Consider the following 12,819-nt stretch of genomic DNA (forward strand, 5'->3'; position numbering starts at 1 on the left):
CCATCTCTCTATATATATATATATATATATATATATATATATATATATATATATATATATATATACACACACACACACACACACACACGCGCACACGCACACGCACACACACACGCACTTTTTTTATAGAGATCTTTTTTTAGCCGTATCTTTGCCTGGTTATATTTGTGCAAGTGCAATGTTTACAAATTGCTGTCCGTATTTTCGTTTATCTACAATTATTGTACTCATATTGTTTTTACTTATATTAATTATATTCTTATTTTTGTTTTCCAATTGCTTTGGCAATGTAAACATGTTTCCCATGCCAAAAAAACCCTTTGAACTGAAAATATAAATGAATTTCTTTTGCGAGAGGGTGACATCTAGTGGCCGAATAAAGACACTATTACGACCGAGCTGCACGGTAATGTGTCGCTACTGTATATTGCAACAAAAATAAGTCTCTTTTATTGTTTAAAAGCGGAATTGGGCTCCTGGTGGATGTTTGTGGAAGTTATAATATGGTGATGATATGGGTTGTGTTCATTTTTGTAGTGGCTGTGACCCATTTCCTAGAAGTCGCATTGGACTGGAAGTCGGCCAAAATGTTATAAGAACAATGTCCAAAACTATTTTCTCAAGAATCATGACAAGCCAGGATACGCCCCAACAGCACATCCAAAAAGTCGGTGGAAGTGTGACGGATGTTTTATTTCCAGAAACCATTTTCAGTTATACCCGGCATTGAATAAACAAACTCTGATCGGCCACACATTAAAAGAAAGCTTTAATAAGAAAGTTATATACACACTGTAAAATTAAATTAAACTTTATACAAATATTAAATTACTATATCGACACCCACTGCATGTACAGAGGAAGAAACCAAAGCAAAAATTTAAAAAAAGCAGTGAAACAGAATGAAACGTAACTTTTTTTTCTATTATTATTATTATTATTATTATTATTATTATTATTATTTGTCGGGGGGAAGCAACACCGTACAACGGTGGTTCTGGCCACAGAGATTCGAGCGTTTTTTTTGTCTTAATCCCGAAACCTTTTCAAACGCCTTGTAGCAAAAGTAAAAACAAAGGGACAGATGCTGGAGAGGGGACGGGACTTTTTTTTTTTGCCCTGTTCTGAACAAATCCAACTGTAAAAAATTGACTCAACAAAAACAAAATCCACTCGCTGATACACAAACAAGACCAGTTTATGCATAGAAAAAGAAATAAGTAAGGCCATTGGGAACACAGAAGACGCCGCGTCATTTCACCGCAAAACAAAATATAAAACAAAATAAAATACTTGGCTTGAGCCCATTTCACACCTAACAAAGGACAAACGACAACAACAAACCGAAAGCCCATTCATTCCTATGGAGAGTTGGACGCTGCACGCGAAAGGCTACGATGCGCTGCGGTGCGGAGCTTCTGCGTGCGGCCGAGGCTCCGGGACGCGTTCACATTTTTCAATTCATGCGACAAGTTTCGGTCTGACAGTACGACCGGAAATTGACGTCAGGCAAATTTTCCCTGACATGATTTTGCGACGTGAAACCCAGACACATTTCATCCGACAGCCACTCGGGGGAGGATCCCACTTTCGCATTTGGTGTGAACCACACTTAACGATTCAAAGCCTGAGGCTTGTTGCCTCAAAGTCTAAGGCAACATCCCCTGCATTAATGTAGCCACGACGAGGACAAACATAAATTAAAACTTTAATAACCTGTGGTTTTTGTTGTTTTCTTTTCTTCCGCCGAGTTTAAATAGAATTCCATGCATCTGGCCAAAGTCAAGCTGTTTTCAGGGTGACCAGTTCCAATGAGGGGTCATTTTAAAAAAATGTAAAGAGAGTGACTGAATGACACAACATGAATGGTTCTCTTGGTATCAGAAGGGAAAGGGGGGCGGGAAGGGGGTTCTTTACTGCAACCAGCTGCGGTAGTGTCAACGACAAAAAAACAAAATGTGGATTCCCAAGTTCCCGCCCGACGCAGAAATGTTCTGATATTTTGTCGGTGGATGAATAATACACACACGGTGTACCAGACCTCATAGATTCCTTGTAGGATGACTTAGTCAGAGGCGGGAGAGAGGTTTTTTTTCCATCCACAAAACGTGGCCCGACAGGTCGTCCGTCGTAAATTCAGTTCCTGGATCGGGGAAACAAAAAGCTTCTGCACCGGCATGCTCATCCTCATTCTTCCTCTCTTTCTCTCTCTGCTTTTCTCTCGACCAAGTGGCGCACATAGATAAAGATGGACATATGGGGACACACACACACACACACACGTATCAAAAAAGCAGACCAAGCGGAGCTGCATGCCAAACAATAAATAAAGAGCAAACGCATTCAAAAAGTCAACCCCACTCACACACGGTAATTGACATGTTCTAAGACCCCCACAAACCTTAAGACCCCCAAAACACATCCCGTTTTGTTGTGTAATGAAGAATCCAAACTCTGATCTAGGTTGTTCTTTGGTCGTCGGAAGTGAAGAACGGGGAAGCGGTGTCTATTTTTAAACATGGCTGTCCTGTTTTCTGCTCTTTTCTTTTTTTTGTGACGTGACGTGTCGGGAAACTGGATTCCAGATTCAGGGATTCGCTGAGGCCTCGTCATGTTTCCATCCATGCATCCAGCCATCACCAGAGCGAGGGCCAGGGAGGTGACGGAGAAACGACATGCAGCATTCACAGGATGGGAAAGATCCAAAATCAACCCAAAATAAACAGAAGAGAAAGAAAAAATGTTGAAAGAAAAGAAAGAAAAAAAACCAAAACACGTTTTCATGTCTGCGGTGATATAGGATTAACCTGTAGCCTTGTTTTGGGGGACGACGACGTGATGCATAGCCAAAAAAGCACACGACTTGTACACGTTGCTTCGCGCGCGCGCACACACACACACACACACACACACACAGACAGACAGACAGACAGACAGGACAGAAGGGGGTGGAGGTGTGTGTGTGTGATTAGCAGTCTTTGCTGTGCACGGGTGTAGAGACGGCAGGGGGGCAGGGTCTGTGGTCAGGGGGGTGTAGACAGCTGCAGCCGGGCCTCCCTAAGAGAGGTCGGGAGATGGGAACGCCGCCGCTGCAACGCAGGGCTTCATGCTTCCTTCAAGAGGGGAATATCTGCAATGGCAAAATGGAGACACGGCAGATTAGAATCTGAATCAGTTTCTTTACATATAGGTTCTCCTCACGTAACCACCGAGTTCCATTTCTCCAAACAGGTCATTGAGCGAATTGGTCTTTAAGCGAGTGTGTTATTTCACGGTAAGGGGGCGTGGCCATTGCGAACGCTAGTGTAGTGAATGCTGACAGACTGCGGGAACGACACTGAGACTGAGAACGGTGATGAGATCAGATGTATGCAGTATATATAGTATATATTGTGTATATAGTATATATAGTGTATATAGTTTATATAGTATATATAGTGTATATAGTATATATAGTGTATATAGTGTATACAATGTATAAAGTGTATGTAGTGTACATAGTGTATATATAGTGTATATATAGTATATATAGTGTATATAGTGTATACAATGTATAAAGTGTATGTAGTGTACATAGTGTATATATAGTGTATATATAGTATATATAGTGTATATAGTGTATACAATGTATATAGTGTATAAAGTTTATATAGTATATATAGTGTATAAAGTATATAAAGGGTGATGTGCAATGAGAGGCTTGACGCTGAGACGCTGCGCAGGCAGCGTACAATACAGACTGGTTAGAGAGCTGGTCCTAAGTCCGAACGGTCATTAAACAGGTAGGTCGTTAAGTGAGGACTACCTGAACCAGGTATTTGTTCTGGTGAGGTCATCTATTTAGAATAAAAAAATAAAAACATTAAAAAATACATTTATAAGACAAAAACATTAATTAAAGAAAACAAAATAAAAAGTGAAGTAAAAAATAAAACAAGAATACATACAAATAGCAAAAAAAAAAAGAGTTTTGAAACTCAACATTTTTCAAAATGTTCTTTTTTCTTTTGTATTGTAATTCTGTGATTTAAGTCAAGATAGGATAAGATCACTTTACATGAACACTTTATTTATGGCCCGGGCTTGGGAAATTCTGGAACTATGCATTAATTCCATATATCCGCCCAAACCCAAGGAGGTTGAAGGGCTTTAAAAGCAAACACAAAAACATAAGCAGTGAAGAGAGTTCAACCAACAGATACGGATATATTTAATGGGAGAATTCTCAGAAATTTCACACAATACGGATTGATATTCTGAACTCAGATCCCACGTAAAAGATTCTAACTGCGATCCGTAATTCCTAAGTTCATGCTAAATGATGTTGAGGGTGAGACATTTGGACCTTACCGTCGGAGAAGTCGTCTCCGGAGGCGACGGAGAGCAGGCTGTGCTGGTCGCTGCTGTCAGAGTCTCTGCGGAGAGGGAGGGGCAAGGGGGCCGCGCAGGCGCCCCGGGTTTCCCGTCGGGCCCATGATGACGACGACGAGGTGGAGGACGGAGGCGCTGGGTGGACCAGCACCATCTCGGCGTGGCGACGGGCCGAGGCGGAGGAGGAAGAGGAGTAAGAGGAAGATGAGGAGGTGGACGGGAGGCAGAAGTCTAAGTCTCTGTGCTGCTGCTGCTGCTGCTGGTGGTGGTGGCTGTGTTGGTGGTGGTGGTGTCGGGTTCGGCTGGGGCCGCCACCGCCGTGGGCCCCCTGCGGCGGGCCCTCGGATAACACAATGGGGATTCTGGAACCACGGGGCACCCTGGACGCCTCTGACGGGGGCGGGGGAGGCGGAGGAGGGGGAGGGGAGGGACAGGCAGCGCCTCCCTCAAGGCCGTCGCCGCCTCCGCTGCCGTAGACGGCCTCCTCGTAGGAGGGCAGCGCCACCTGGACGCCCTCCACCATGATGGAGCATGACTGGCCCGACACGCCCTGCTCCCTCCTGGAGAAAGAGGAGAGAGCGAGAGCGAGAGCGAGTTTTAATGGTGTGCCACCTGGTAGAGGGAGGTGATTAGAGTCGTTTGTGTAATCTCCTTGATGGCCAGGCTCCCGCTGGGCCCTGCTGCGCATTCCAACCCAAGGTTGATCAGCGTCTGATCTTATCGTTACTGGCCTTTGATCAAGATGGCCGCCTCTCCACCCCAATCTTAAGCGAATAGGCGCCGGTTTAACCACTTGGAACGGCATTCTTTCGTTTGCGTTTTTCGTCGGGTTTCGCTCACTATGCCTGAGCGGGAAGACGACTCTACCTGCCTGCACGCACACCACTGATTTGCATACAGCGGCTGAACAGTGTGAAGCCAAGATTCCTGAGTGTGAGTGAGTGAGTGTGGTGGGTGTGGTGTGTGTGTGTGTGTGTGTGTGTGTGTGTGTGTGTGTGTGTGTGTGTGTGTGTACATCTCAAATTTACATTTCTGGTCGGGATTAAAATCCGGGTTCAGTAAATGCTACGGAGAGATGGACAATAGCAGCTACAATCTAAATACAATTTAAAATTAAGTCTGTGTGTGTGTTTGTGTCTCACCTGCTGTGATGGAAGGACTTGAGCTTGGGCTGCAGCAGGACGAACAGCACCACCAGCAGCAGGATGAGCACTACGGAGCTCGCTGTGGATGCCACAATGGACAACGCCGGCATGCCCAGCGGAGAGCTAGGCTCCTTGTCTGGAGACAGAGAGAGAGAGAGAGAGAGCGAGAGAGAGAGAAAGTAGGGATAGGTCAGGACAAAGATTAACGAACATCCATGTCTTGTTTCAACAAGTTGAGGAAGACTTGTGGTGAAGACCGTGGTGAAGAACCTTTTCAAACTCACTCAGTAGGCAGTTATATTGTATTAACGCTGCTCAAACAAATCTATTTTCTTCCTCCCAACCACAAGTGGGGAAAAAAATTATGCCAGCAGGGTGACAGGCAATTTACAAAACAACTAGCCTCCTTGATACCGCTGAAGTGAGATGAACTCTGCCTTCTGTAATGCAGTCAAGAAAAAGCACCAAAAGCGATTGGTACTCCTAGCGTAACAAGTGAATATTTCTCGCCTGGTTTTTAGGTTTGCTTAATGTCTCAGTCCCTCCAGGAAATCCAGATTCTGCAAACCCAATAATGATAATACATAACCTCTGTGATATTTGCAAGACTGTGCGATTTGGCTAAATTGCAGAGACCCATTAAACGGTCAAATCAATGGACCGCTTAAAATCGCACCACAACCCGCCCTCCCCTTCCCCTGAGGTGACAGCGCTTTGAATTTAAGGTTTATTTTGTAGAGTTATGACTTGAACTCAAACTTGAGTAGAAAAAATAAAAGATGAGTACTAAGCTATTTCCAGTTGTTTATTGAATTGCAGAATGTTTATAATTTTAGACTACATTGGTTTAGTCTAAAATAGTTAAAAAAAAGAAAAATATATATTTTATTATTCCTGCAATTTTCCAGCAAAGAAGCCCATGAAACTTTGCAAATTGCATCGCATGTTTTGAGAAGAGCCACTGAAGCTCTCTTGGTCGCAACAATCACAAAAACATTCCACACATACAGTACATATTAGACCACAAGCCAAAATGACTTCTTATGATGGAACATTCTTAAAAATGTGCATTCAGGGAAAATACTCACACACACACACACACACACACACACACACACACACACACACACACACACACACACACACACACACACACACACACACACACACACACACACACACACACACACACACACACACACCTTGGCTGAGGCGGCAGCTGATTTGCATGGGAGCGTCCCACTCCCCGTTCTGGCAAGTGAGGAACTTGTAGTCGCCCTTGAGCGCGTAGCCCTCGTCGCAGAAGTACTCGATGACTGTCTTCTGGGTGAGCCGGTGGCAGGGCGACGGGTGGCAGCGGTAGCCCCCGTTCTCGGGCTCCGTTGGGGGCAGACACACTGCGGGAGGAGGGGGCTTTAGAATCCTTTTTCATTGGCTTGTGTAGGTGTGTGTACAGGGGTGATGTTATTCTGGGCTGGCATTAAAAAATGAAATTCAAGGACTTTCAAGTACTTTTAACTTAGTACTCAAAAAACCCAGGTAAACCAAGTAATTTTTGTGTAAAAACTGTATTATATTAATATATCATATAATAAATTATCAAGGCGATCTAGCTCAGCTAGGAGATGTGTACGAGCGACTGTGCTTTGTGCTCACTGAACGAGTCTCTCGCTGCAGCGGCTCTCAGGATGTCAGGTTTCAGCGCCTTCAGCGGACACGCCCCCAGCGTGAGCAGAGGGGACTGCGTTTTTTTTCCACGATTTTGAAACCTAATTTTATATACTTGCTGATTTTTTTTAAAAATTCAAATTTAGCTGGGTGGTTAATAACACATTTTTCTGTGGTGTGACAAACTCAGAACACACATTTCTTTTTGCTTTACAGAGACTTTAAAAGCCTGAGGATGAAACTTAAACACTTAGCACCTCAACGACCTGGTAAGAACCCTGTGTGTAGGTGTGTGCGCGCTCACCATTGCTACGGAGGCAGCGTGGCGGCTGGTGGGACCAGGCACCCGAGGCGGTGCAGGTGACGGTGGTGGGCCCGTCTACAGTGTAGCCCGCATCGCAGCCGTAGGTCAGCAGGGTGCCGGGCGGAAAGGAGCCCCGGTTGGCCTCTGTCTGGTTTACTAGGTCGCCGTGCGGAACGCCATCCGGCCGCGGACATCCTGGGGGCAAGGAATCGGGGTTGAAAACTAATGTTGCGTTTCTGTAAAATTAGTCGTTTATTAGGCTGGTGTTGGGAAGGATGTGACCAGTCAATTTGGATACAAAAAGGAACACAATTTGTCTCAATATGGTTGTGATCCGAGTTCTATGAGATAGCTATGATTGTATATCGCTCATATTGACATACTATACATTGTGAGAATTACCAACTTTTCACTGTACCAAAATGTTTTAATTTGATTCATCTGTGACTATGATGGTATTTAAAGAAGAAAATGGTTGAATAACTTCCAAACAAATAAAATAAGATAAGATAAGATAGTACTTTGATCCCCTGAAGAGGAAATTCAGGCATTGCAGCAGCTCAATGGAGAAGCATGAAGTGCAGAGTATGAGGAGGAGAATGTACCCTAAATCCACAATGTAGTGGCGATAGTGGCGCCGCCCCTTGTGGTCGCCTGCGCCAGCGCCGACTTTTGCACATTTTAGTGTTTTTTACGTTTTTTATCATAATGTCCGCCAAAAAAGCATCGTCAGTTATATCTTATGGCCGCCATGCACTCGTGGATATAAAAGCTTCCCTAAACGAAGAACTTTGGGACTTTCTATCTGTGGAAGTAGAGTGGCCTACTGAAATTCTACGCGCGAACACGCTCAACAACAACAACAAAAATGGAGCCGCTGTTCCACAAGCCGGCCCACGGAGGAAGCACCGTGGTAAATGAGGCGGCATTCGGGTCAGAATGAGGACACAACCTTACTGTCTACCTCTGCCAATCATCCTTCTTGCCAACGTTCAGTCTCCGGAGAACAAGATGGATGAACTTCGAGCGAGGATTAAATTCCAACGAGACACAAGGAACTGTTGCGTCCTCTGCCTGACGGAGACATGGTTGAACCCACTGGTGCCGGATGAAGCCATCCGTCCAGCCGAGTCCTTCTCCGTGTTCCGCGGCGACAGATCTACCAACACATCACGTGTGCCACCAGGGGAGATAGAACTTTGGACCATTGTTACACACCTTACAAGAACAGATACAAGACCGTCTCGCTCCCTGCTTTCGGGAAATCTGACCACGCCACAATCTCGCTGGTTCCCGTTGACGTAGCCCTCTGATCGTGCGAGAACTGGTGGTGACGAGGGAAGTGAAGCGGTGGACGGACTAATCAGAGGCTGCGCCTCAGGACGCACTTGCTGACGTAGACTGGGACATGATCCAATCAAGTTCAAGTGACGTCAGCGAGTTAACGGCAGAGCGGTGAGCTTTGTGGCTACGTTAGCGGACAGCATCGCTCCCACCTGAACGTCAGCAAAACTAAGGAGCTGATTGTGGACTTTAGGCGAGGATTACAATCGAGGACGCACACACCCTTGGTGATTAATGGGACTTCTGTTGACAGGGTGAGCAGCTTCAAGTACCTGGGAGTCCACATCACAGAGGATTTAAGATGGACTTTACAAACAGACACTCTGGTGAGAAAGGCGAGGCAGCGTCTTTACCACCTCAGGCTGAGGAAATTCCGGGTCTCGGTGAGGATCCTCAAGTCCTTCTCCTGTGGAGCAGTGGAGAGCCTCCTGACAGTCAACATCACTGCCCGGTTTGGGAACTGTACTGCACAGGACAGGTGGGCCCTGCAGACGGTGGTGAGTTCAGCTGAACGTACCACTGGAACTACCCTCCCCTCCTTGCAGGACTTATACATCAGGAGGTGTAGTAGCAGAGCCTGCAGGATCATGAAGGATCCTCATCACCCCAACATCACCCTGTTTCAGCTGCTGCGGTCAGGCAAGCGCCTCCGCAGTCACACAACGAGAACAGAGAGACTGAGACTGAGTTTTTTTCCCGCAAGCCATAAGAACTGTCAATGCTGACCTCACCAGGGGTCCTCACTGAGCCACACACATAGGCTCCACTACCTTACTGTACTGTATGTAGCATACTGTACCGCATACTGTGTCACTGCTCTCGGTTGTTCGGTGTTACTGTATTGCTGCGCCGTACTGTTGTATACTGTGCTGTATTATCCCACAAACACTACCTCACTTTATTTACATGCCACTTTAATGCACATATCTGTATTTACATAATTGCCTATTCCATATACATAAATCTATCCCATATACGTAAGCCGATTCCCTTTATCTATATATTCTATTCTATAAGTATTCACCTTACTGTATACATTTTAGGAATCAGTTAGTTGGTCTAGTAGAAAGAAATTCTCTTAGGTAGCTACTGTGTTCTGTCTAGGACATATTGTGTGTAATCACCGGGTGCGTTGCATTACATTTCACTGCATATATGTATGAAAGTATGTATATGTATGTGACGAATAAACCTCTTGAATCTTGAATGTATACATACTAATAAGCAGTCTAACAGTTAAAAATAATATAAGTAATACAGTAATAATGCTAATAGTAAACAACTCAAGAATATATAGCATAATTATTTCAATGAAATGCAAGAGAAAAGTTGTTATTATTATTATTATTATTACTATTTTTTTTCTTTTTCTATTTCTATTTTTTTTCTGCAAAGTATTAGCATGGAAATATCTAACAGCAATTCCAGCAGCAAATAATTGATTCAGAAATTGAATTGATCTTCTTTTTTCACTGAGAACCAACTATCCTTGATGAGCGTTTTAAAACGAAGGTGTTAAAACTGCAGACTGTCGGAACCTATATTTTATTATTATTATTATTGTTATTATTATTATTATTATAACTAATAATAATAAAAATAATTAAAGCTGCAAGCAGCGATGGCCGGGTCCTCGATATGCAAGTGTTGGAGCATGTATATGACCAAAAAGTGACAAAAAAGTCACGTAATCAGTGCCTTTTTACGAACATCAAATTGAACGTTTTGCCACGCCCACACCATGTGACAAAAACTCGATCTTTTAACAACTCTGAATCGTGAAGGTGTCTTGTGGACACGCAAAGTTTGAAGTCGATCAGATAAATCGCCTCGGAGGAGTTCACGAAAGTACAAAGCATAAAAATGACCAAAATCTGGCCAAAATGTTACCTTTAATTAAATATGGCCGACTTCCTATTGGCTTAAAGGTCATGGCGCCAATATAATCTGTTTTAAGGCTAGCGATGTAACATATGTATACCGAATTTTGTGAGTTTTCGTGGAAGAAAGTTAACAGGTTTGATGTTTAATTTTTTTTTAGGGGGCGCTAGAGAGCCATTTTGCCACACCCATGCACGGGACCGATAGAATATCAAATGCCACACCGGTGCAGATGAGTGTGCAAAGTTTTGTGAGTTTTCGAGTATCTTAAGGGCCCCAAAAAGCCGACTCAAAAAGGCTGAAGAAGAACAAAAGGAATAAACGGAGCAATAACAATAAGTTCTTGGCCCACATGCTGTGGGTTCAGACCCCAATAATACAGACTAGCGTTAGTGGGTGGCTCCAGACATCCTAATTCTGTATTCACAAGGGCCTTTCTCAGTGTTTACCTGCCCTAAGGAAAAGTCCTTGAGCGATTTGCATAAAAAAAACTAACAAAACTAACACACAAATCTCCAATGAATCCCAATTAAATTTCAACTTTGGACACTGGATTCTGTATTTTTCCACTGATCTTCGCCGTGTCTTTTCGATAGTAGCTACTGGCCAAATAAAAAACAAAACAGACAAAAAACAACAAGGGTGTCAAAGTGTCATGGGGGACAGATGGGGCTTACGCGTACAGGCTCTGAGGTATCGCCGAGTAGAGTGGGCGCGTGGAATGGAGGAAGCGAGTGTCACGTACCACGTGCCTTCTCGCCCTGCGTCAGGGTGATAAGGTTCGTGGTGGTAGTGGGGTTGGAAAAAAAAAAAAACGCTTGTGTTTTGGATGGCAGATGAAGATGCCAAAGTGAGCGTCATAGTCCCTCTCCCATTATCTCCCGCTCCCATCGGCGTGATGGGCGATGGCGGGATCTCTCGCCGCCATCTTTGGCCGCGTTTGTTTACAATCTCCCGACGACAGACCGCAGCTCAAGGCGGCGGTCCCCCAAACTTCATGACACTTTGATTACACTTTCCACGCGCTGCGTCTATGACATTGCAATGTCATGACATGCAGTGTTTCTCTGGCTGTGTGTGTGTGTGTGAGAGCACCGTACGGGAGCAGATTAAGATTGAACTTGTGCCAGGGAACTCCCACAGTGCGCCCTCTCCCTTCCCCCGCTCCAAGCCCATGCGTCGCTTTGCGCTCTCTCTCCTCACACACACACGCACACACACACACACGCGCACACACACGCACACACACACACACACACACACACACACACACACACACACACACACACACACACACACACACACACACCTCGGTCAAGAGCAGCCTGTCCTAAACCCATGCAGCTCTGACATAATATTGCACCACCTGTGCAAACAGAGAGGCGGACCCTCTCTGCTCTGTATTATCAATCTCACAGTCGTTCAGCGTTCGGTTTTTGCTCCGAGATGCCCGTAGTCTGTATTCGACGCCAAAATATGGATTCAAATACTTCCTCTGAATTAGGCTCGCACTGGCCAAGTACTAGCGTCACGTTTTATTCTTGTTTGTATCTTTTTTGGGTTGGCTGTATGGATGGAGAAGTACTTCTAAGGGTCAAACCAGGACCGGATGAAGAAAATTAGAACGAAGACCTTCAACATTGATGAAGTTTTGGTTGTCAAATAAGACATAAGGTATAAGGAAGGGCACTGTATTTTTCCCGTGCACAAACAGGAACACTGATGTATAGACACACGCACACGCTTGAAACTGGGTTCTTGCTTAAATGAGTCAATAGTAGGGCTTGGCTTTGTTAAAAAAAAGAAAAATACAATATCAGAACCCTTAAAGTGATACCAATACTAATACAGTACTTCATTCGATGCTTTTTTTTCTACTATACCCATCATGTGAATGGAGGCATTCAGTTGTGTAAAGTGCCACCACTCCTCCCCATCCAATGGTTTTTACACAAATACACTTTGAAAGTATTCAAATTATTGAATTATTGATTAAATAACTGTACAGAACTGTACAATGAAGTATTTGGTCATTTTAAAGAAATATCCAGTACAGAAACCTATTTCACTGTTCATAGGGACACACCTGTCTGTTTTTTGAAGAAA

General features: G+C 44.3%; 1 protein-coding gene across 1 annotated transcript in view; it reads right to left on the bottom strand.

Moving 5' to 3' along the window:
- Nucleotides 1-752: 752 nt before the first annotated feature.
- Nucleotides 753-12,819, bottom strand: part of susd6 (sushi domain containing 6) — a 39,077-nt gene continuing 27,010 nt past the window's right edge. Inside the window, exons 3-7 of the mRNA XM_080022238.1 lie at nucleotides 7,489-7,683; nucleotides 6,719-6,913; nucleotides 5,514-5,652; nucleotides 4,351-4,931; nucleotides 753-3,130 (exon numbers count right to left, since the gene is read on the bottom strand). Coding sequence (XP_079878364.1) covers nucleotides 3,105-3,130; nucleotides 4,351-4,931; nucleotides 5,514-5,652; nucleotides 6,719-6,913; nucleotides 7,489-7,683 — 1,136 coding nt within the window. The 3' untranslated portion in view covers nucleotides 753-3,104. The remainder of the gene's footprint in view (nucleotides 3,131-4,350; nucleotides 4,932-5,513; nucleotides 5,653-6,718; nucleotides 6,914-7,488; nucleotides 7,684-12,819) is intronic.

Source organism: Zeus faber, assembly GCF_960531495.2.
Source record: "Zeus faber genome assembly, chromosome: 2".
Classification (NCBI taxonomy): Eukaryota; Metazoa; Chordata; class Actinopteri; order Zeiformes; family Zeidae; genus Zeus; species Zeus faber.